Source organism: Oncorhynchus clarkii, chromosome 10 (assembly GCF_045791955.1).
Source record: "Oncorhynchus clarkii lewisi isolate Uvic-CL-2024 chromosome 10, UVic_Ocla_1.0, whole genome shotgun sequence".
NCBI lineage: Eukaryota > Metazoa > Chordata > Actinopteri > Salmoniformes > Salmonidae > Oncorhynchus > Oncorhynchus clarkii.
The window spans coordinates 39,045,051-39,058,478 of NC_092156.1; the positions used below are offsets into that span (position 1 = coordinate 39,045,051).

The following is a 13,428-nucleotide window of genomic DNA, read 5'->3' on the forward strand; positions in this document are numbered from 1 at the left end:
CCCGTATATAGCCTCATTACTAACCTGTAGCCCAGCACACTGACTCGGTACCACTACCCCGTATATAGCCTCCTTACTAACCTGTAGCCCAGCACACTGACTCGGTACCACTACCCCGTATATAGCATTGTTATTTTAGTGGGTCACTTTTTTATATTTCAAATGTTGTTTATTTAGTACATATTTTCTAAGCTCTATTTCTTGAACTGCGTTGTTGGTTAAGGGCTTGTAAGTAAGCATTACACGGTAAGGTCTACACCTGTTGTTTTCAGCGCATGTGACAAATAACATGTTATTTGATATCCAGCAACCTCGCACAGCCATTGAAGATGAGTGGGACAACATTCCACAAGACACAATCAACTCCATACGAAGGAGATGTGTCGCACCGCATGATGGTCACACCAGATACTGACTGGTTTTCGCCCTTACCTTTTTTTTTAAAGGTATCTGTGACCAACAGATGCATATCTGTATTCCAATTCATGTGAAATCCATAGATTAGGGCCTAATGAATATTTAAATTGACTGATTTCCTCATATGAACTGTAACTCAGTAAAATCTTTGAAGTTATTGCATGTTGCGTTTATATTTTTGTTTAGTGTACTTATACACATTTTGGGGACGCACAAAACTATTTAGGCAACAGGGATCTTGATCCAGAACGGGATTGAATGTCACTGCTGTAACCAAGAGGCTTAATCTTGACATCTCGCCACTTAGCTAGCAAGTTAGCAAACCGAAAGAGTAGCTGGAGCCCTGAGCTGGATATCATTTTCTTGATACGTCTTAGATTCCTCATAGCTAAACTTAACTTATGCAGTGGTGTAGCACGCACCCCTGCAGCCTCCGCAAATAAACTAAAGTAAGTAACACAATAAAATAATAGTGAGGCTATATACAGGGGGGGGGTACCGGTACCAAGTCAATGCGCGGCTGTACAGGTTAGTTGAGGTCATTTGTACATGTAGGTAGGAGTGAAGTGACTATGCATACAATAGATAATAAACAGTGAGTAGCACCAGTGTAAAAACAAATGGGGTGGGTCAAGGTAAATAGTCTGGTGGCCATTTGATTACTTGTTCATCTATCTTATGACTTGGGGGTAGAATCTGTTAAGGAGCCTTTTGGTCCTAGACTTGGCGCTCCAGTACCGCTTGCCGTGCGGTAGCAGAGAAAACAGTTTATGACTTGGGTGACTGAAGTCTGACAATTTTGGGGGTTTTCCTCTGACACCACCTAATATATAGGTCCTGGATGTCAGAGAGCTTGGCCACTACCCTCTGTAGCACCTTACGGTCAGATGCCGAGCAGTTGCACGGTGCAGCTGTAGAACTTTGAGGATCTGGGGACCCATGCCAAATCTTTTCAGTCTCCTGAGGGGGAAAAGGTGTTGTCGTGCCCTTTTCAGGATTGTCTTGGTGTGTTTGGACGATAACAGTTAGTTGGTGATGTGGACACCAAGGAACTTGAAACTCTCGACCCGCTCCACTACAGCCCCGTCGATGTTAATGGGGGCCTGTTCAGCCCGCCTTTTCCTGTAGTCCACAATCAGCTCCAAGTTTGTAATTAAGGCATATTAGCGCTTATTTAATTTTTTAACAGCCCTACTGTGAACTAGGAAATAGCGTCAAATGCCTACGATGCTGAATCCGGTCACATAGTGTTAAGTCATATTGTATATGAGGCCTGGGTGCCCTGTCCTCTTACCTTGGACATGAGCTTCAATCCCCTCTCTATCCTGGGAGGAGGTTTCTTATCCAGGATGCCCGCCTCATAGGGTGACACTATGGCAGGGTTGATGAAACGTAGGAACATGGCACTACCCACCGCCCCTATGCTGTTCTGGGGGAAACGCTGGCTGACCACCTGAATGTGAGGGTGTTGGAGGAGGGATAGTAAGAACAGTGGAGGATTCATTGTTAGAGAGAGGGAGAGGAGGAGAGGGCATGGGTTGGAGCAGATCGAGTGTAGGAGAAAGTATTCCACAGGCTAGAGGACACAAGATGGCCACGTCACCACCAAACCACATTCACACCACTAGGCCCGCTTCAAAACTGAGTTAGAGATTAAAAAGGAAAGCAAGGCGCCTGGAAATCTAGATAAAGGGGAGAGGAGAATCTTAGACCAGTCCTAACTACTAGTTTAGACTTGATACTGTACGCTACTGAGAAAGCACTGGGCAATGTTCAGTTAAATCCATCGCCTGAACTGAACAAACGTTCTGCATGTCTGCATACTTTAATGTCATCAGCTGTAACACAAGTGTATTTTAAAAGGGGGATCGCAGCAATGGAATTACTAGGCTGTAAGATGAAAATAATTGTTTCATTGCTGCTGCAACACCACAAGCTGTTATTAACAGCCTGCAGTATTAGATTGCTTTGAAAGGTCAGCCAATTACCAGGCCTCTACAGCTTACTGCTCAGTCCCATGAACACAGGATATTGACCGCTAGCAATATTAACCATGATGCCAATATGACATCTCAACCGATGAAGGAGACACAACTACTCATGATAACAAGCTGCTAGCTCACTTCATTGTGCGTTTCAGATTCGGTAAATGCAGTAGAGGGGGCCTCCCGAGTGGTGTAGCGGTCTAAGGCACTGCATCGCTACAGATCCTGGTTCGATCCCAGGCTGTGCAGCAGCCGGTCGCGACCGGGAGACCCATGATGCGGCGCACAATTGGCCCAGCGTCATCCGGGTTAGGGGAGGTTTTGGCCGGCCGAGTTGTCCTTGTCCCATCGCGCTCTAGCCACTCCTGCGGCGTGCCGGGCTCATTGCAAGCTGACACGGTGGTCAGGTGTACGGTTTCCTGCGACACATTGGTGCGGCTGGCTTCCAGGTTAAGCAGGCGTTGTGTCAAGAAGCAGTGCGGCTTGCCGGGGGTCGTGTTTCAGAGGACGCACGGCTCTTGACCTTCGCCTCTCCCGAGTCCGTTCGATGGGACAATTGGATATCGCAAAATTGAGAAAAAAAAGGGGTCAAATTAAATAAAATATAATAATTAAATACAAATACAGAATAATTCTTAAATAAAAAAATACATATATAAATATGCAGTAGAGGGAACTGAGGGTGTGGTCATCAGATCACCCCTGGGGTGGACGTCTTTCTGCACTGCCAAACGTAGCTAGTACTGAACGGCACAGAAACCTTAGGTCTTCACGAGTGTTCCAAATTCCAGGAATCCAGGAATGATAAGGAATTCCAGGAGTGGATCCCAGGACAGAGTAGCACCACACAACTATCTGCCAAAGTGCTCCGTGACCTGCAATACAAGCCCCTTATCATAGACCCCCAAACTCCTTTCAAACACCAACCCCAAAAAAACTCACACCATTAAGAGACCAGAGGAGCAGTGGATAGGAACATTGTAGCTACAACAGTCCCACCAGTTTGTGGTGAGCGTACATTGAAACCGAGAGAAACTTGTTTGGAAGTAAAAGTATTAGTAGTGGGATTTCAGGTGGTGATTGTAAGGAGGGCGGGAGTATAAAGTAGTTTAAGGTGATAGAAGAGCAAGAGGCCTTCCCTTTCTTTCAACAGAGTGGCCAGGGAGAACGTTCTCTGAACTTACTGCTTTTTTGCTTTCCTTTTTCTCTTTAACTGTGGCTTTATTCAGTAGAGAGTGGCAAGTTGCCTACAGAACAGAGATGGGCACAAAAAGTCACCACAAACACACACACCCCCCAAACTACTACATTCGTATACAGAACCTGCACAAATACTACTGCCTTCGTATACAGGACCTGCACAAAAGTGCAAATGATTCCTATGCCATCAAAGCTTACCTTGTGATGTACATTTACCTAGTTCATAATAACCACTCTGGAAACAGAAATGGTGACCACTGCAGAAAAAGCTCAGATAATTCCTGAGATAAAAGGAACCCTGTCAGTCAGATGAGGGTTTCCAGCCGGTGGAGTGGGTTAGAGTTGGGACTTGAGGGGTCTAATACGTACCTGGAACAGGCAGTGACAGACACTGCGCAGCTGAGGGGGGAACTCTGTGGAGGAGTTGATGATGGCCAGGAAGAAGCGGTTGGTGATTTGCAGCAGGTTGCTCTGGTTCTCCTCCAGGTTCTCACTCTGCTCCAGCCTGCAGCCGGAGACACGGAACCAGTCAGCCATAACCAGAGACACAGAACCAGTCAGTCATAATCAGAGACAGCAAGAGAGCATGGGACAATGCAACACTTCTTCCATGTTGCCGAGAATCTTAACATTTTCCAAAGGTCCTAACTGAAATAAAAACAAGCAGATTATCAGTTAAATAGACAAGCAATTCTCTTGGTTTAAATAGCACAGCTGGAAAAAAAAAGTGGGTGAATGAGTTGAATAGTGTCTGTGGGGTAGGTTACCTGGTGGGATCCACCTCGAAGCTGATGAGCTGCCACTCTGGGGCAGTGATGACCCCTCTGAGGAGAGGCTCCAGCAGCTTCTGCAGGTACGTGGCCCCGTACACCTGAAACAGCAGAGGGAGGGAGGGGTGGACACAGGCATAAACACACTGACAACCTAAACTAGAACTCATTTTAGAAAGCAGGCGCCATGCTTCTTTGAAAGCCGAAGACCATATTGTGTCATGACCCTTGTCAGAGAGCAGGTATTTTGCATAGTCGTAAAAGAGCTCAACCACACTTTCTTTCCTGGGTTGATCAGGACAGGACTGGGCACCTAGCCAGTCATGTTGTGTACCTTAAAGCAGAAGGTCATGATCTTGCTGGCCAGACTGTTTCCTCTGAACAGAGTCTGCATGGAGTCTGCCAGCTCCACCTCCTTGGAGAACATGTTCCACAGCAGCTGGTAAAGGAGGTGGCGCGAGTCAAACAGAGTCACCAGCACCCGCGCCAGCTCATCCTGACAGGGGACAGGAGGGGAGAAAAAAAAATCCCTTACAGAGATCATACCGTTAGTGACACAGCTCACACTCCGACACCCACAGTCTACACATCACTAACACAACACTGACATTCATATTCACACCTATGAACAGTAGGAAACCATTTGCGTTAAATGTTATTCCATTTACACTGCCATATCTAACACCAGGGTCAAGATGATGGGTCACACAGAAAGGACAGTGGGTGGTGAGTAGACTGCATACCCATTGGGAGCAGGGCACTACGTTGGCCAGAGCCATGGCAATAGGCAGCTCTCCCTGGTCTCCCATCATGGTGACCAGCTCTACCAGCCTCTCAAACCGGTCAGCAAGCACCGTCTCTGCCAGTGTGTCAAACTCTGTTCCCTGCTGCAGGATCTTAGTTAGCACCTCCATGAAGGTGGCCCGAGTCTGCAGGTCCTTATGGTAGCCCAGACCTACACACACACACCGAGAGAATGCAAGAGAGAGCGCAATAGGTAAGATAATGCATTTCTCTATGTGGGACAAGAGGGAATATCATTGAACATGGGCAAGTATCGTTTTAACGACCCTACACTAATGAGGAATTAGATGTAATTCACAGAGATCCCATTAAAGCCACTTCCACTGTCAATCTTCTTTCGCATGTGCAGTGAAGCACTTTAAAAAACAGGGACACATGAAGCAGCCAACCAAAGAGCGAGCCCAAGCTTCATTCCTGATAAGTTTCTATGTTAGGCTTCCAGACTGACCGATGGAGTGCATGAGGCCGCTGTCCACGTTGGCGTTGAGGAGGTTGGACATGGCCAGGACGGTGCAGTGTCTGAGGGAGGCCAGACGTCGGGACATGCCCCTCTTCCTCCCTGCCACCTGCTGCCCATCATCCTCCACCTCACTGCAGTCATTCAGCAGGTTCATGAACAGGGTGAAGTACCTGGGAGGAGGACACACACAATCACTACAAAGCTAGTGGGAGTAATGAAAGCAGACTTTGCTTTCTGGAGAATTATGATGTACAGAAGTAATAAAATGCAATAGTAGTAGAGCTTGGCTGGCGTACTTGAGGAAGAGCTGGGACTTGGCCTCCATCAGTTCCACTCCATCTCCCTCCTCAGGCTGGAGAGGCAGGCCAGCTAGCAGAGACACCACCGCCTCCATACTGGCCTGGTCCAGGTCCCTGTATATCACACAGCACAGGGTATAGATTAGGGGTTAGAGGTCACAGAGGTCATGTTCACATCAGGTGTGTGAGGGGGGTACAATCCAAGCAGGGGGTAGTAGAACAGTACCTGGTAAGACACTTGACGTCATCGTCAGCCGCTTGGTTTGAGGTGCCCATCACCCAGTCTGTCAGGTACTCCACCATCTTGTTCCTGCAGGGATGAATGGACATTGCTTTACAGTATGTCAACTAAATGACACCTTTTTTTATTACTCCGTATCAATATGTTGCAGTAAACCTGGACAGTACAGTTTGACAGACAGTCAAAACTCCAGGAGAACATTCTCACCTGAACTTCATCTCCTGGCAGAAGGACAGGTCGTCTCGTCTCTCCATCATCACCTCCACCAGCTGGCACAGCTTGGTCTTGATCTGGATGGCATGCACTATGTTGCCTAGGATACGCACATACCTGCCAACACAACACAGGGCATGTGGAGGATGAGAGTGGGCAGTGGGCTCACAGCAGCTCACCAACATTCTCATGGTCGGGATAGAGGAGAGGACAGGAGGGGTGGCATTTACCTGACCAGGTTGAGCATCATGGTCTCTATGCTGGCCTGTCCCAGGTGCTCTGAGCTGCCCTCAGTGTGGTTGTCCAGTAGGTTCTTCATGATGGCGATGGTCTGCTCCACAAACTGGGTGTTGGTGTCATTGATTGGGACCTAAACAGACACAGAAAAACATATTTTACCACAAAAGCTAAGAAAGACAACAGTTACCTTCTCCATTCCTTCAGTGACATTGGATATAACAGGTATAACCCTTTTCAAAAGCATTGCTCACACCAATGTGATTATACTATAACAAACAGATAATCGATGACGTTTTCTGAGCGTGCGTGTGTTTGTTTGTTCTCTCACCGGCCCCTGTGCGTCGAAGAAGCGGCTGATGCCGTTCTTGAGTTTGTTGAAGAGCATGGGGTAAAGAGCTGGGCTGAGCTCCAGGCCAACTAGGTCCTTAACATTAGTCCGGATCTGAACACCCTTCTCATGGCTGCACACCATGAGGGACAGCAGGCGGTCCAGGAAGCGGCCCAGGGGTGTCTCCGTGTTCCCCTCACAGGAGCCCATGGAGATCATGGAGCCTTTCCTCTCACTGAGAGGCCCCATGGGGGGGCTGTAGGTGGCCAGGCCTGGGGCGCTGCGCTGCTGCAGACACACACCTCCCAGAGCACACAGGAAGCCCGTCATGTTGATCCACTCCTGGACACAGAAGCAGAGAGAGAGGACCAATGAGAGAAGGCAACAGAGAGACAACATCAATCCACAACCAAATAATATGTGAAGTGTATTTTTGATTTGCATAACAGGAATGCATAAGAACAAGGTACTGGGTGTGTGCTTGCCTGGCCATCCTCTAGCTTAGTTTTGGGATGGGTGAGGATTAATTTGGTTGCCTGCTCCCATTTTGCATGCGTGTCTTCCCATGCCTGTGGGGAAGATCGTAAAACAAATGCTGAGTTGATATCAATATCGTGCTTCACAAACATCCTTCCATGATTGAAGCATCAGGGTATGAACAGGAACACAGCAGCAGGCCACTCTTTCACCTCTTTGTTTCCTGCAGTAGGATGTTCGATCCTCCTCAACAGAGCCATCACTCTCTTCTGCAGGGCTGAGCGGCCTGAAAACACAAACACACGATGACAGGAGCCTTCACCTCGCTGACAGCCCCAGCACACACACACACACACACTCAACACACATGCTGCTGCTACTGTCTATTATCTATCCTATTGCCTAGTCACTTTACCCCTACCTATATGTACATAGCTATTTGAATTACCTCGTACCCCTGCACATCGACTCGGTACTGGTACCTCGTGTATATAGCCATGTTATTTTTTACCTGTTATTCACTGTGTAATTATTATTTTTTATTTTATCTTTAAATCTGAATTGTTGGGAAACTGTAAGTAAGCATTTCACTGTTAGTCTACACTTGTTTATGAAGCATGTGACAAATATCATTTGATTTGAGCATCATGACCATGAGCATGAGTTCTCATGGTGGGACTGCCCTCTATAGCAGTGGAGGCTCCTCAGAAGAGGAAGGGGAGGCCCATCCTCCTCAGTGAATTTCAGACAAATTAAAACTGAAACATTACAAAGGTTATCATTTTTAGATAAAACTATACTAAATATATTCACATCACCAAATCATTGATTAAAACACACTATGTTGCAATGAAGGTCTACAGTAGCCTCAGCCGCATTCTGTAGGGTAGCACCATGGTGTAGCCGGAGGACAGCTAGCTTCAGTCCTCCTCTGGGTACATTGACTTCAATACAAATCCTAGGAGGCTCGTGGTTCTCACCCCCTTCCATAGACTTACACAGTAAGTCGTCCTCCAACCTATCAGAGCTCTTGCAGAACGAACTGACATCATGTCCACCCAATCAAAGGATCAGAGAATTAATCTAGTACTGAAAGCATAAGCTACAGCGAGTTAGCACTGCAGTGCATAAAATGTGGTGAGTAGATGACTCAAAGAGAAAGACAACAGTTGAAGAAATTTCTTCTAAAATAAAGGAGACATAAGAGAGCGAGCTAGCTATATTTCGTAATATTTTTTTCACTTACTTAGCTAGTGATTGCAGCTAGCTAGTTTAGCCTACTCAAACATGGAGGGATGCTACAGTATGTTAGCAATGATGTAGGCTGCGGTTAGCGTTTATGGTATGGATGTTTGGCTTGGAAAGAGCTAATGTGTTGTGCACTCTAGTCCACAAGTGAAAGGAAAAGGTGGAGGAGCGCGCGTAGGAATTACACAACGAGCAGATCATGCTGTTTGTATGTGGCAGCTATGAAAGTGAACTGTGTTTGTGTGTATTCGTTCCACCGATTCTGTTGAAAAACATTTTTTAAACGGAAGCAAAGGGAACCAAACAGGGATAAACATACCTGAATTTTCCCAACAGAAACTCTCGTTTGCAACTGTTGGACTAATGATTACACCCTAGATCAGCTAGATGCAGGCAAGAATGTCCAAGACGGTATTGAACGTGTCACTGTCTTGATTACTTACATATTTCTCTTGACCTGTGCACCTACGTTGTAAACTTTCATTCATAGTGTAGGTTGTAGCAACCTCATGACGGGTATAGGGAAAATTTGAGTATCATGTAGCTGCCTAAACCTATCAATGTTACATTGAGCTGGGTGAATGAAATATGAATGACAGTCATCCAATATGCTGTAATAGAATAAAGGCCATGCTCGTAAAAATTAAATAAATCGTCCTCCCTCATCTTAAATGGCACCGATCGCCACTGCTCTATAGGTACAGCGCCATCATTTCTCCCCAAGGTCCCTCTGGATTATTGAACTGACCCAGACAAAGAAATCTTAGGAGGTCATTAGCTTGTGCGTTCACAACTAACCTGTGGACATCATGTTGCTGACGGAGGAAAACTCGATGAAGGTGTTGTAGTTGGGCAGGATAGTCTGTACTGGGACCTCATCCACGCAACAGCGGACCTCAGCCTCCTCACACAGGTGTCTGAAGCAGGACATGGCCACCAGAACGGCCTCCATGTCAGGGCTCCACAGGAACATGTAGAGACACACCTCCAGCTTGGTCTGGGCCTGTCTACAGATGGGGATGCCACTGCCCACCGTGGCCCGCTCCTGGGGGAGGAAGACAGGACAGAGGGTTAGAACAGAGATCTAAACGAGGTCACGTTCAGGAGGGTGTTCAGAATGTATATAGAAATGTCATACATAGAAATGTCGTACATAGAGCTGGCATTTTTCCCTACTCTGCATGACAGAAGTATATATCTGTTATACAAAGAATATTTCTGAACATTATACAATGTTGTGCCTTCTTGGATGAGACACAGAGGTATAAGGAATACATAACACAAAACACAGTAACCTACCTTGTTCCTGAGGAACTTGTTCCTGCAGATGAGGATCTCCCTCAGCCACTTGAGGATCTCTGTGCTGTTGATCATCTGGTGGCCAACCAGCTTCTTACAGATGAAGAAGAGAACCTGAGAACTGTAGGGTACAAAAGTCAATCACAGTCAACTTGGGTGACCATCTCTGCTAACCAATCAGCATCAATCAACACTCAATTTCACCTGGCATCTAATGTGGAGGATCACACATAAGCAAAGGTGGTTAAACAAATGGGGCATTTAGGCTACCTGATATCCCAGAAGGTCTCAATGGGAGCATCTGGGTTCCACAGCTCTATGGTCTCAGGTTGATGCAGGACCAAGAGGGCCTACAAAAGGAAGAGAACGGGAGGAGTATCTATTAGCCACTGTGGCAAATGTAACCATAATGGAGAAAAAGGGGAGAGAGAGAGAGATGGGGTTCACCTCCATGGCCTCCTGTGAACACTCTCCCATGTTGGCCAGAGGCACCAGCTGCACCAGGCCGGTGATCAGCTCTGCTGTACTGCTCTGGATCTCCTGACCCTGCTTACCCGGGTTCTGGCACACACAAAGCAAACCTACAGTACACACGTACACGACTACACAGCCATGTACAAACATGCCAAGAGTGGCTTTTCCGGATCCAGTCTGCCTATAAGTCTTTGATTTAGAAAGTCTTAAGCTGGTTTGGGATTTGCAGTCACTAACCAAACACTTGGCTTATTTGTCTAAATCTAACCCTGCAAGTGGAATTAACCACGATAATCCCTTAACTCAACACAAAAAATGTAGAATTAAAGGATAAGTAAAACTACTGTGTTAAACAGACCATCCTCAAACAGCAAAACACACATTAATTTAGGTCTCCTGGCCAGAAATAAACAGAGTAAATACTAACATGCAGCATGAGTTTAGGGTCAGAGTGGATGAGCTTGACCAGGGCCAGCAGGAGGCTCCGCGTGTCCAGGTCTGTGGTCTTCTCCTTGAACTTCAGACTGGTCATCTTCTCCTTGAAGGTCAGACTCTGAAGGGAACAAGCAGTAGAGACTGGCTGTGAGCAGGAACATTCATTCAATATGAGGGGAGTGGGGAAAAAAAGAAGGAGGGTAAGGAAAACGTGGAAAGGGGAACTAGAGGAGACGGAAACAGATGCAGAGTCTACTGTAATCAGACAAACAAGTTCCCTCCGAGCAGAGACCCACAGCACAGGGATCAGGAGAGCCACCAGGAGAGAAGGGATCAGGGGTCAAAGATAAAGAGGGACTGTTTCATGAGGTCCCTTCATGGGTGGGCCATGAAACAGGAGGTGGGCAACCAGACTGACAGACAGGAGCATGGGGCCATGCCTAAACCATGACACACAACGTCAGGACACGGCAAACCCAGATTATGGATGAGGAAATAATAACCAACTCTAGTAGAGGTGGAAGGAAATATTCAACTATGCACCAACACAATCTACAGGCCTCCCATTTCTTCACAGGTGATGAGATCCCAACCAAGTATCCATCCATAGAACCTAGTATGAAGGCATGTCAACACTTAAAATAAAGGAGATGAACCATCCAAAGACAGTGTGCGAGTGGAGGGCCCAGCCTCAACAGGCTGAGAAGCATGCTCCAGCAGCTAGCCTAGCATACAGAGGAGATGGAGTGGAGGACCCAGCCTCAACAGGCTGAGAAACATGCTCCAGCAGCTAGCCTAGCATACAGAGGAGATGGAGTGGAGGACCCAGCCTCAACAGGCTGAGAAACATGCTCCAGCAGCTAGCCTAGCATACAGAGGAGATGGAGTGGAGGACCCAGCCTCAACAGGCTGAGAAACATGCTCCAGCAGCTAGCCTAGCATACAGAGGAGATGGAGTGGAGGGAGGAGCCGGAGGCAGGCTCACTTCAACCAGAGCACAGAGGAGGTGGAGGACGACAGGGGCTCTCTCTTATCTGTGGTAGCCTGAGGGTGGGGTCAGGGGTTAGAGGTCAGGGGGTCAGCTGCAGAAGGTTCGGGAGGCGGCGGCTTGGGGAGTGGAAGGGGTGGCAGTTATACTTACAGCAACAGATGCCCACTGCCATGCAAAACAGTGACAGTGACAAGTTGGCATCTGAGTGAGTGAGCAGCAGCCAGTTCAAAATGAAGGAGAAGGAAAGAACGAGGAAAGAGAAAAGAAGCACCACCGAGTCAGTGATGTCAGAGAGCTCCCTCTGCAGTCCTCCACCTCCATGAGATGACTGAACCAAACACACCGATGACAGCGAGGTGACACACGCCCGTAAACATACTCACACATTCACACAAAAGGACAGGGACGTGAGGAGTTATCAGAAATGTTCAAATATTCTCCTGCATGACTCTCCAGTAGTGTCTGGGCTGTGTCAAATGGACAGGAGGATTTGTCTCCTGTTGCTGTGGATCTCCTGGTCTCTACAGTTCCTCCATACACGGTCACTGCTGTCTGACATTCATTAACATCTCAGCACATCCCATTCCGGAAAAAACAATCATGCACACTCACGCACCGATAATATTTGGGGTTTGTTGAGCATGTTTTTGTTTCCAAGAGTGTGTGCTGTGTGGTCAGTCTGCGCACAGACGGCAAGGGTGTTTTGCTGTGTGAACGTCTTACCGGAGTAGAGCGTAGGGGAGCGTGTGTACTGCAGCCCCTCATCACGTGGCCCAGTGTCTCAGAAAACATGACCCTCAGCTCTCCTGAGTAGCAGTACACAGCGTCGATCTTCGGCCACCAGTCCAACGGAGACTGCAACAGAGGAATGGACCGGGGGTTAAACTCAACCCTGTAGGTTGATTACGGTGGGTGTTTACGGTCTTGTCCCAATCAAAACTTTCCCAGATAACATGGGGCCTTCAGCCCAGGAGGATTTGTTGGGGTGGAGAAATGGACTTCTTCAGTTAGCCTGGAGGGGAGAAAGATGGTGTCTGACATCTCCTATTTGGTACCCACCCAGACATACACACAGGAATACAATCAGCCTCTAACTTCTGCTCACAGACAGGAAGTGCTTTGGGTAAGGGGGCGAGAGAAAGATCAGTAATACTCCCACTCCATCGCTCTTACACACACACACACACACACACACACACACAGTCTCTCAGGCACATGGAGAGCTAATAAAAAGGGCTCTGAATGAAACCTGCCCTCAGGCACTTCCCATTGAAACACACACACACACCACATAAGTGTCTGCAGCACTTCCTCTCCGTGCATGGCTCACAGCCAGAGTGAGATGGTAGTCCATCGAATGCTGTGTAATAAAGCTCAGTGTGTACAGAATGTGAGCCATTCCTACAGTAGTGACATAATCTATACAGTAGTGACATCATCTATACCAAGTCACCACAGATAAGGTCACCACTGGTCATTGTCGATGGGCACTGTGTGGTCACTTTTATATACTTTGGATGGTGCCACTGGACATTAGTATTGGGTGT

At 47.4% G+C, this 13,428-nt stretch overlaps 1 protein-coding gene across 3 annotated transcripts in view; it reads right to left on the reverse strand.

Annotated features, from left to right (window-relative positions):
* The window catches only part of LOC139418444 (neurofibromin), a 79,711-nt gene that overhangs the window by 50,312 nt on the left and 15,971 nt on the right, over positions 1 to 13,428 (reverse strand). For all 3 annotated transcript variants that reach the window (XM_071167870.1, XM_071167869.1, XM_071167868.1), the window contains exons 12-31: positions 12,605 to 12,736; positions 10,883 to 11,008; positions 10,429 to 10,542; positions 10,252 to 10,331; positions 9,982 to 10,102; positions 9,481 to 9,727; positions 7,647 to 7,720; positions 7,443 to 7,526; positions 6,958 to 7,299; positions 6,620 to 6,759; positions 6,384 to 6,506; positions 6,162 to 6,245; positions 5,933 to 6,049; positions 5,625 to 5,806; positions 5,116 to 5,327; positions 4,707 to 4,868; positions 4,370 to 4,473; positions 3,972 to 4,107; positions 3,587 to 3,649; positions 1,712 to 1,870 (exon numbers count right to left, since the gene is read on the reverse strand). In XM_071167870.1, the coding sequence (XP_071023971.1) occupies positions 1,712 to 1,870; positions 3,587 to 3,649; positions 3,972 to 4,107; positions 4,370 to 4,473; positions 4,707 to 4,868; positions 5,116 to 5,327; positions 5,625 to 5,806; positions 5,933 to 6,049; positions 6,162 to 6,245; positions 6,384 to 6,506; positions 6,620 to 6,759; positions 6,958 to 7,299; positions 7,443 to 7,526; positions 7,647 to 7,720; positions 9,481 to 9,727; positions 9,982 to 10,102; positions 10,252 to 10,331; positions 10,429 to 10,542; positions 10,883 to 11,008; positions 12,605 to 12,736 (2,802 nt within the window). The remainder of the gene's footprint in view (positions 1 to 1,711; positions 1,871 to 3,586; positions 3,650 to 3,971; positions 4,108 to 4,369; positions 4,474 to 4,706; positions 4,869 to 5,115; positions 5,328 to 5,624; positions 5,807 to 5,932; positions 6,050 to 6,161; positions 6,246 to 6,383; positions 6,507 to 6,619; positions 6,760 to 6,957; positions 7,300 to 7,442; positions 7,527 to 7,646; positions 7,721 to 9,480; positions 9,728 to 9,981; positions 10,103 to 10,251; positions 10,332 to 10,428; positions 10,543 to 10,882; positions 11,009 to 12,604; positions 12,737 to 13,428) is intronic.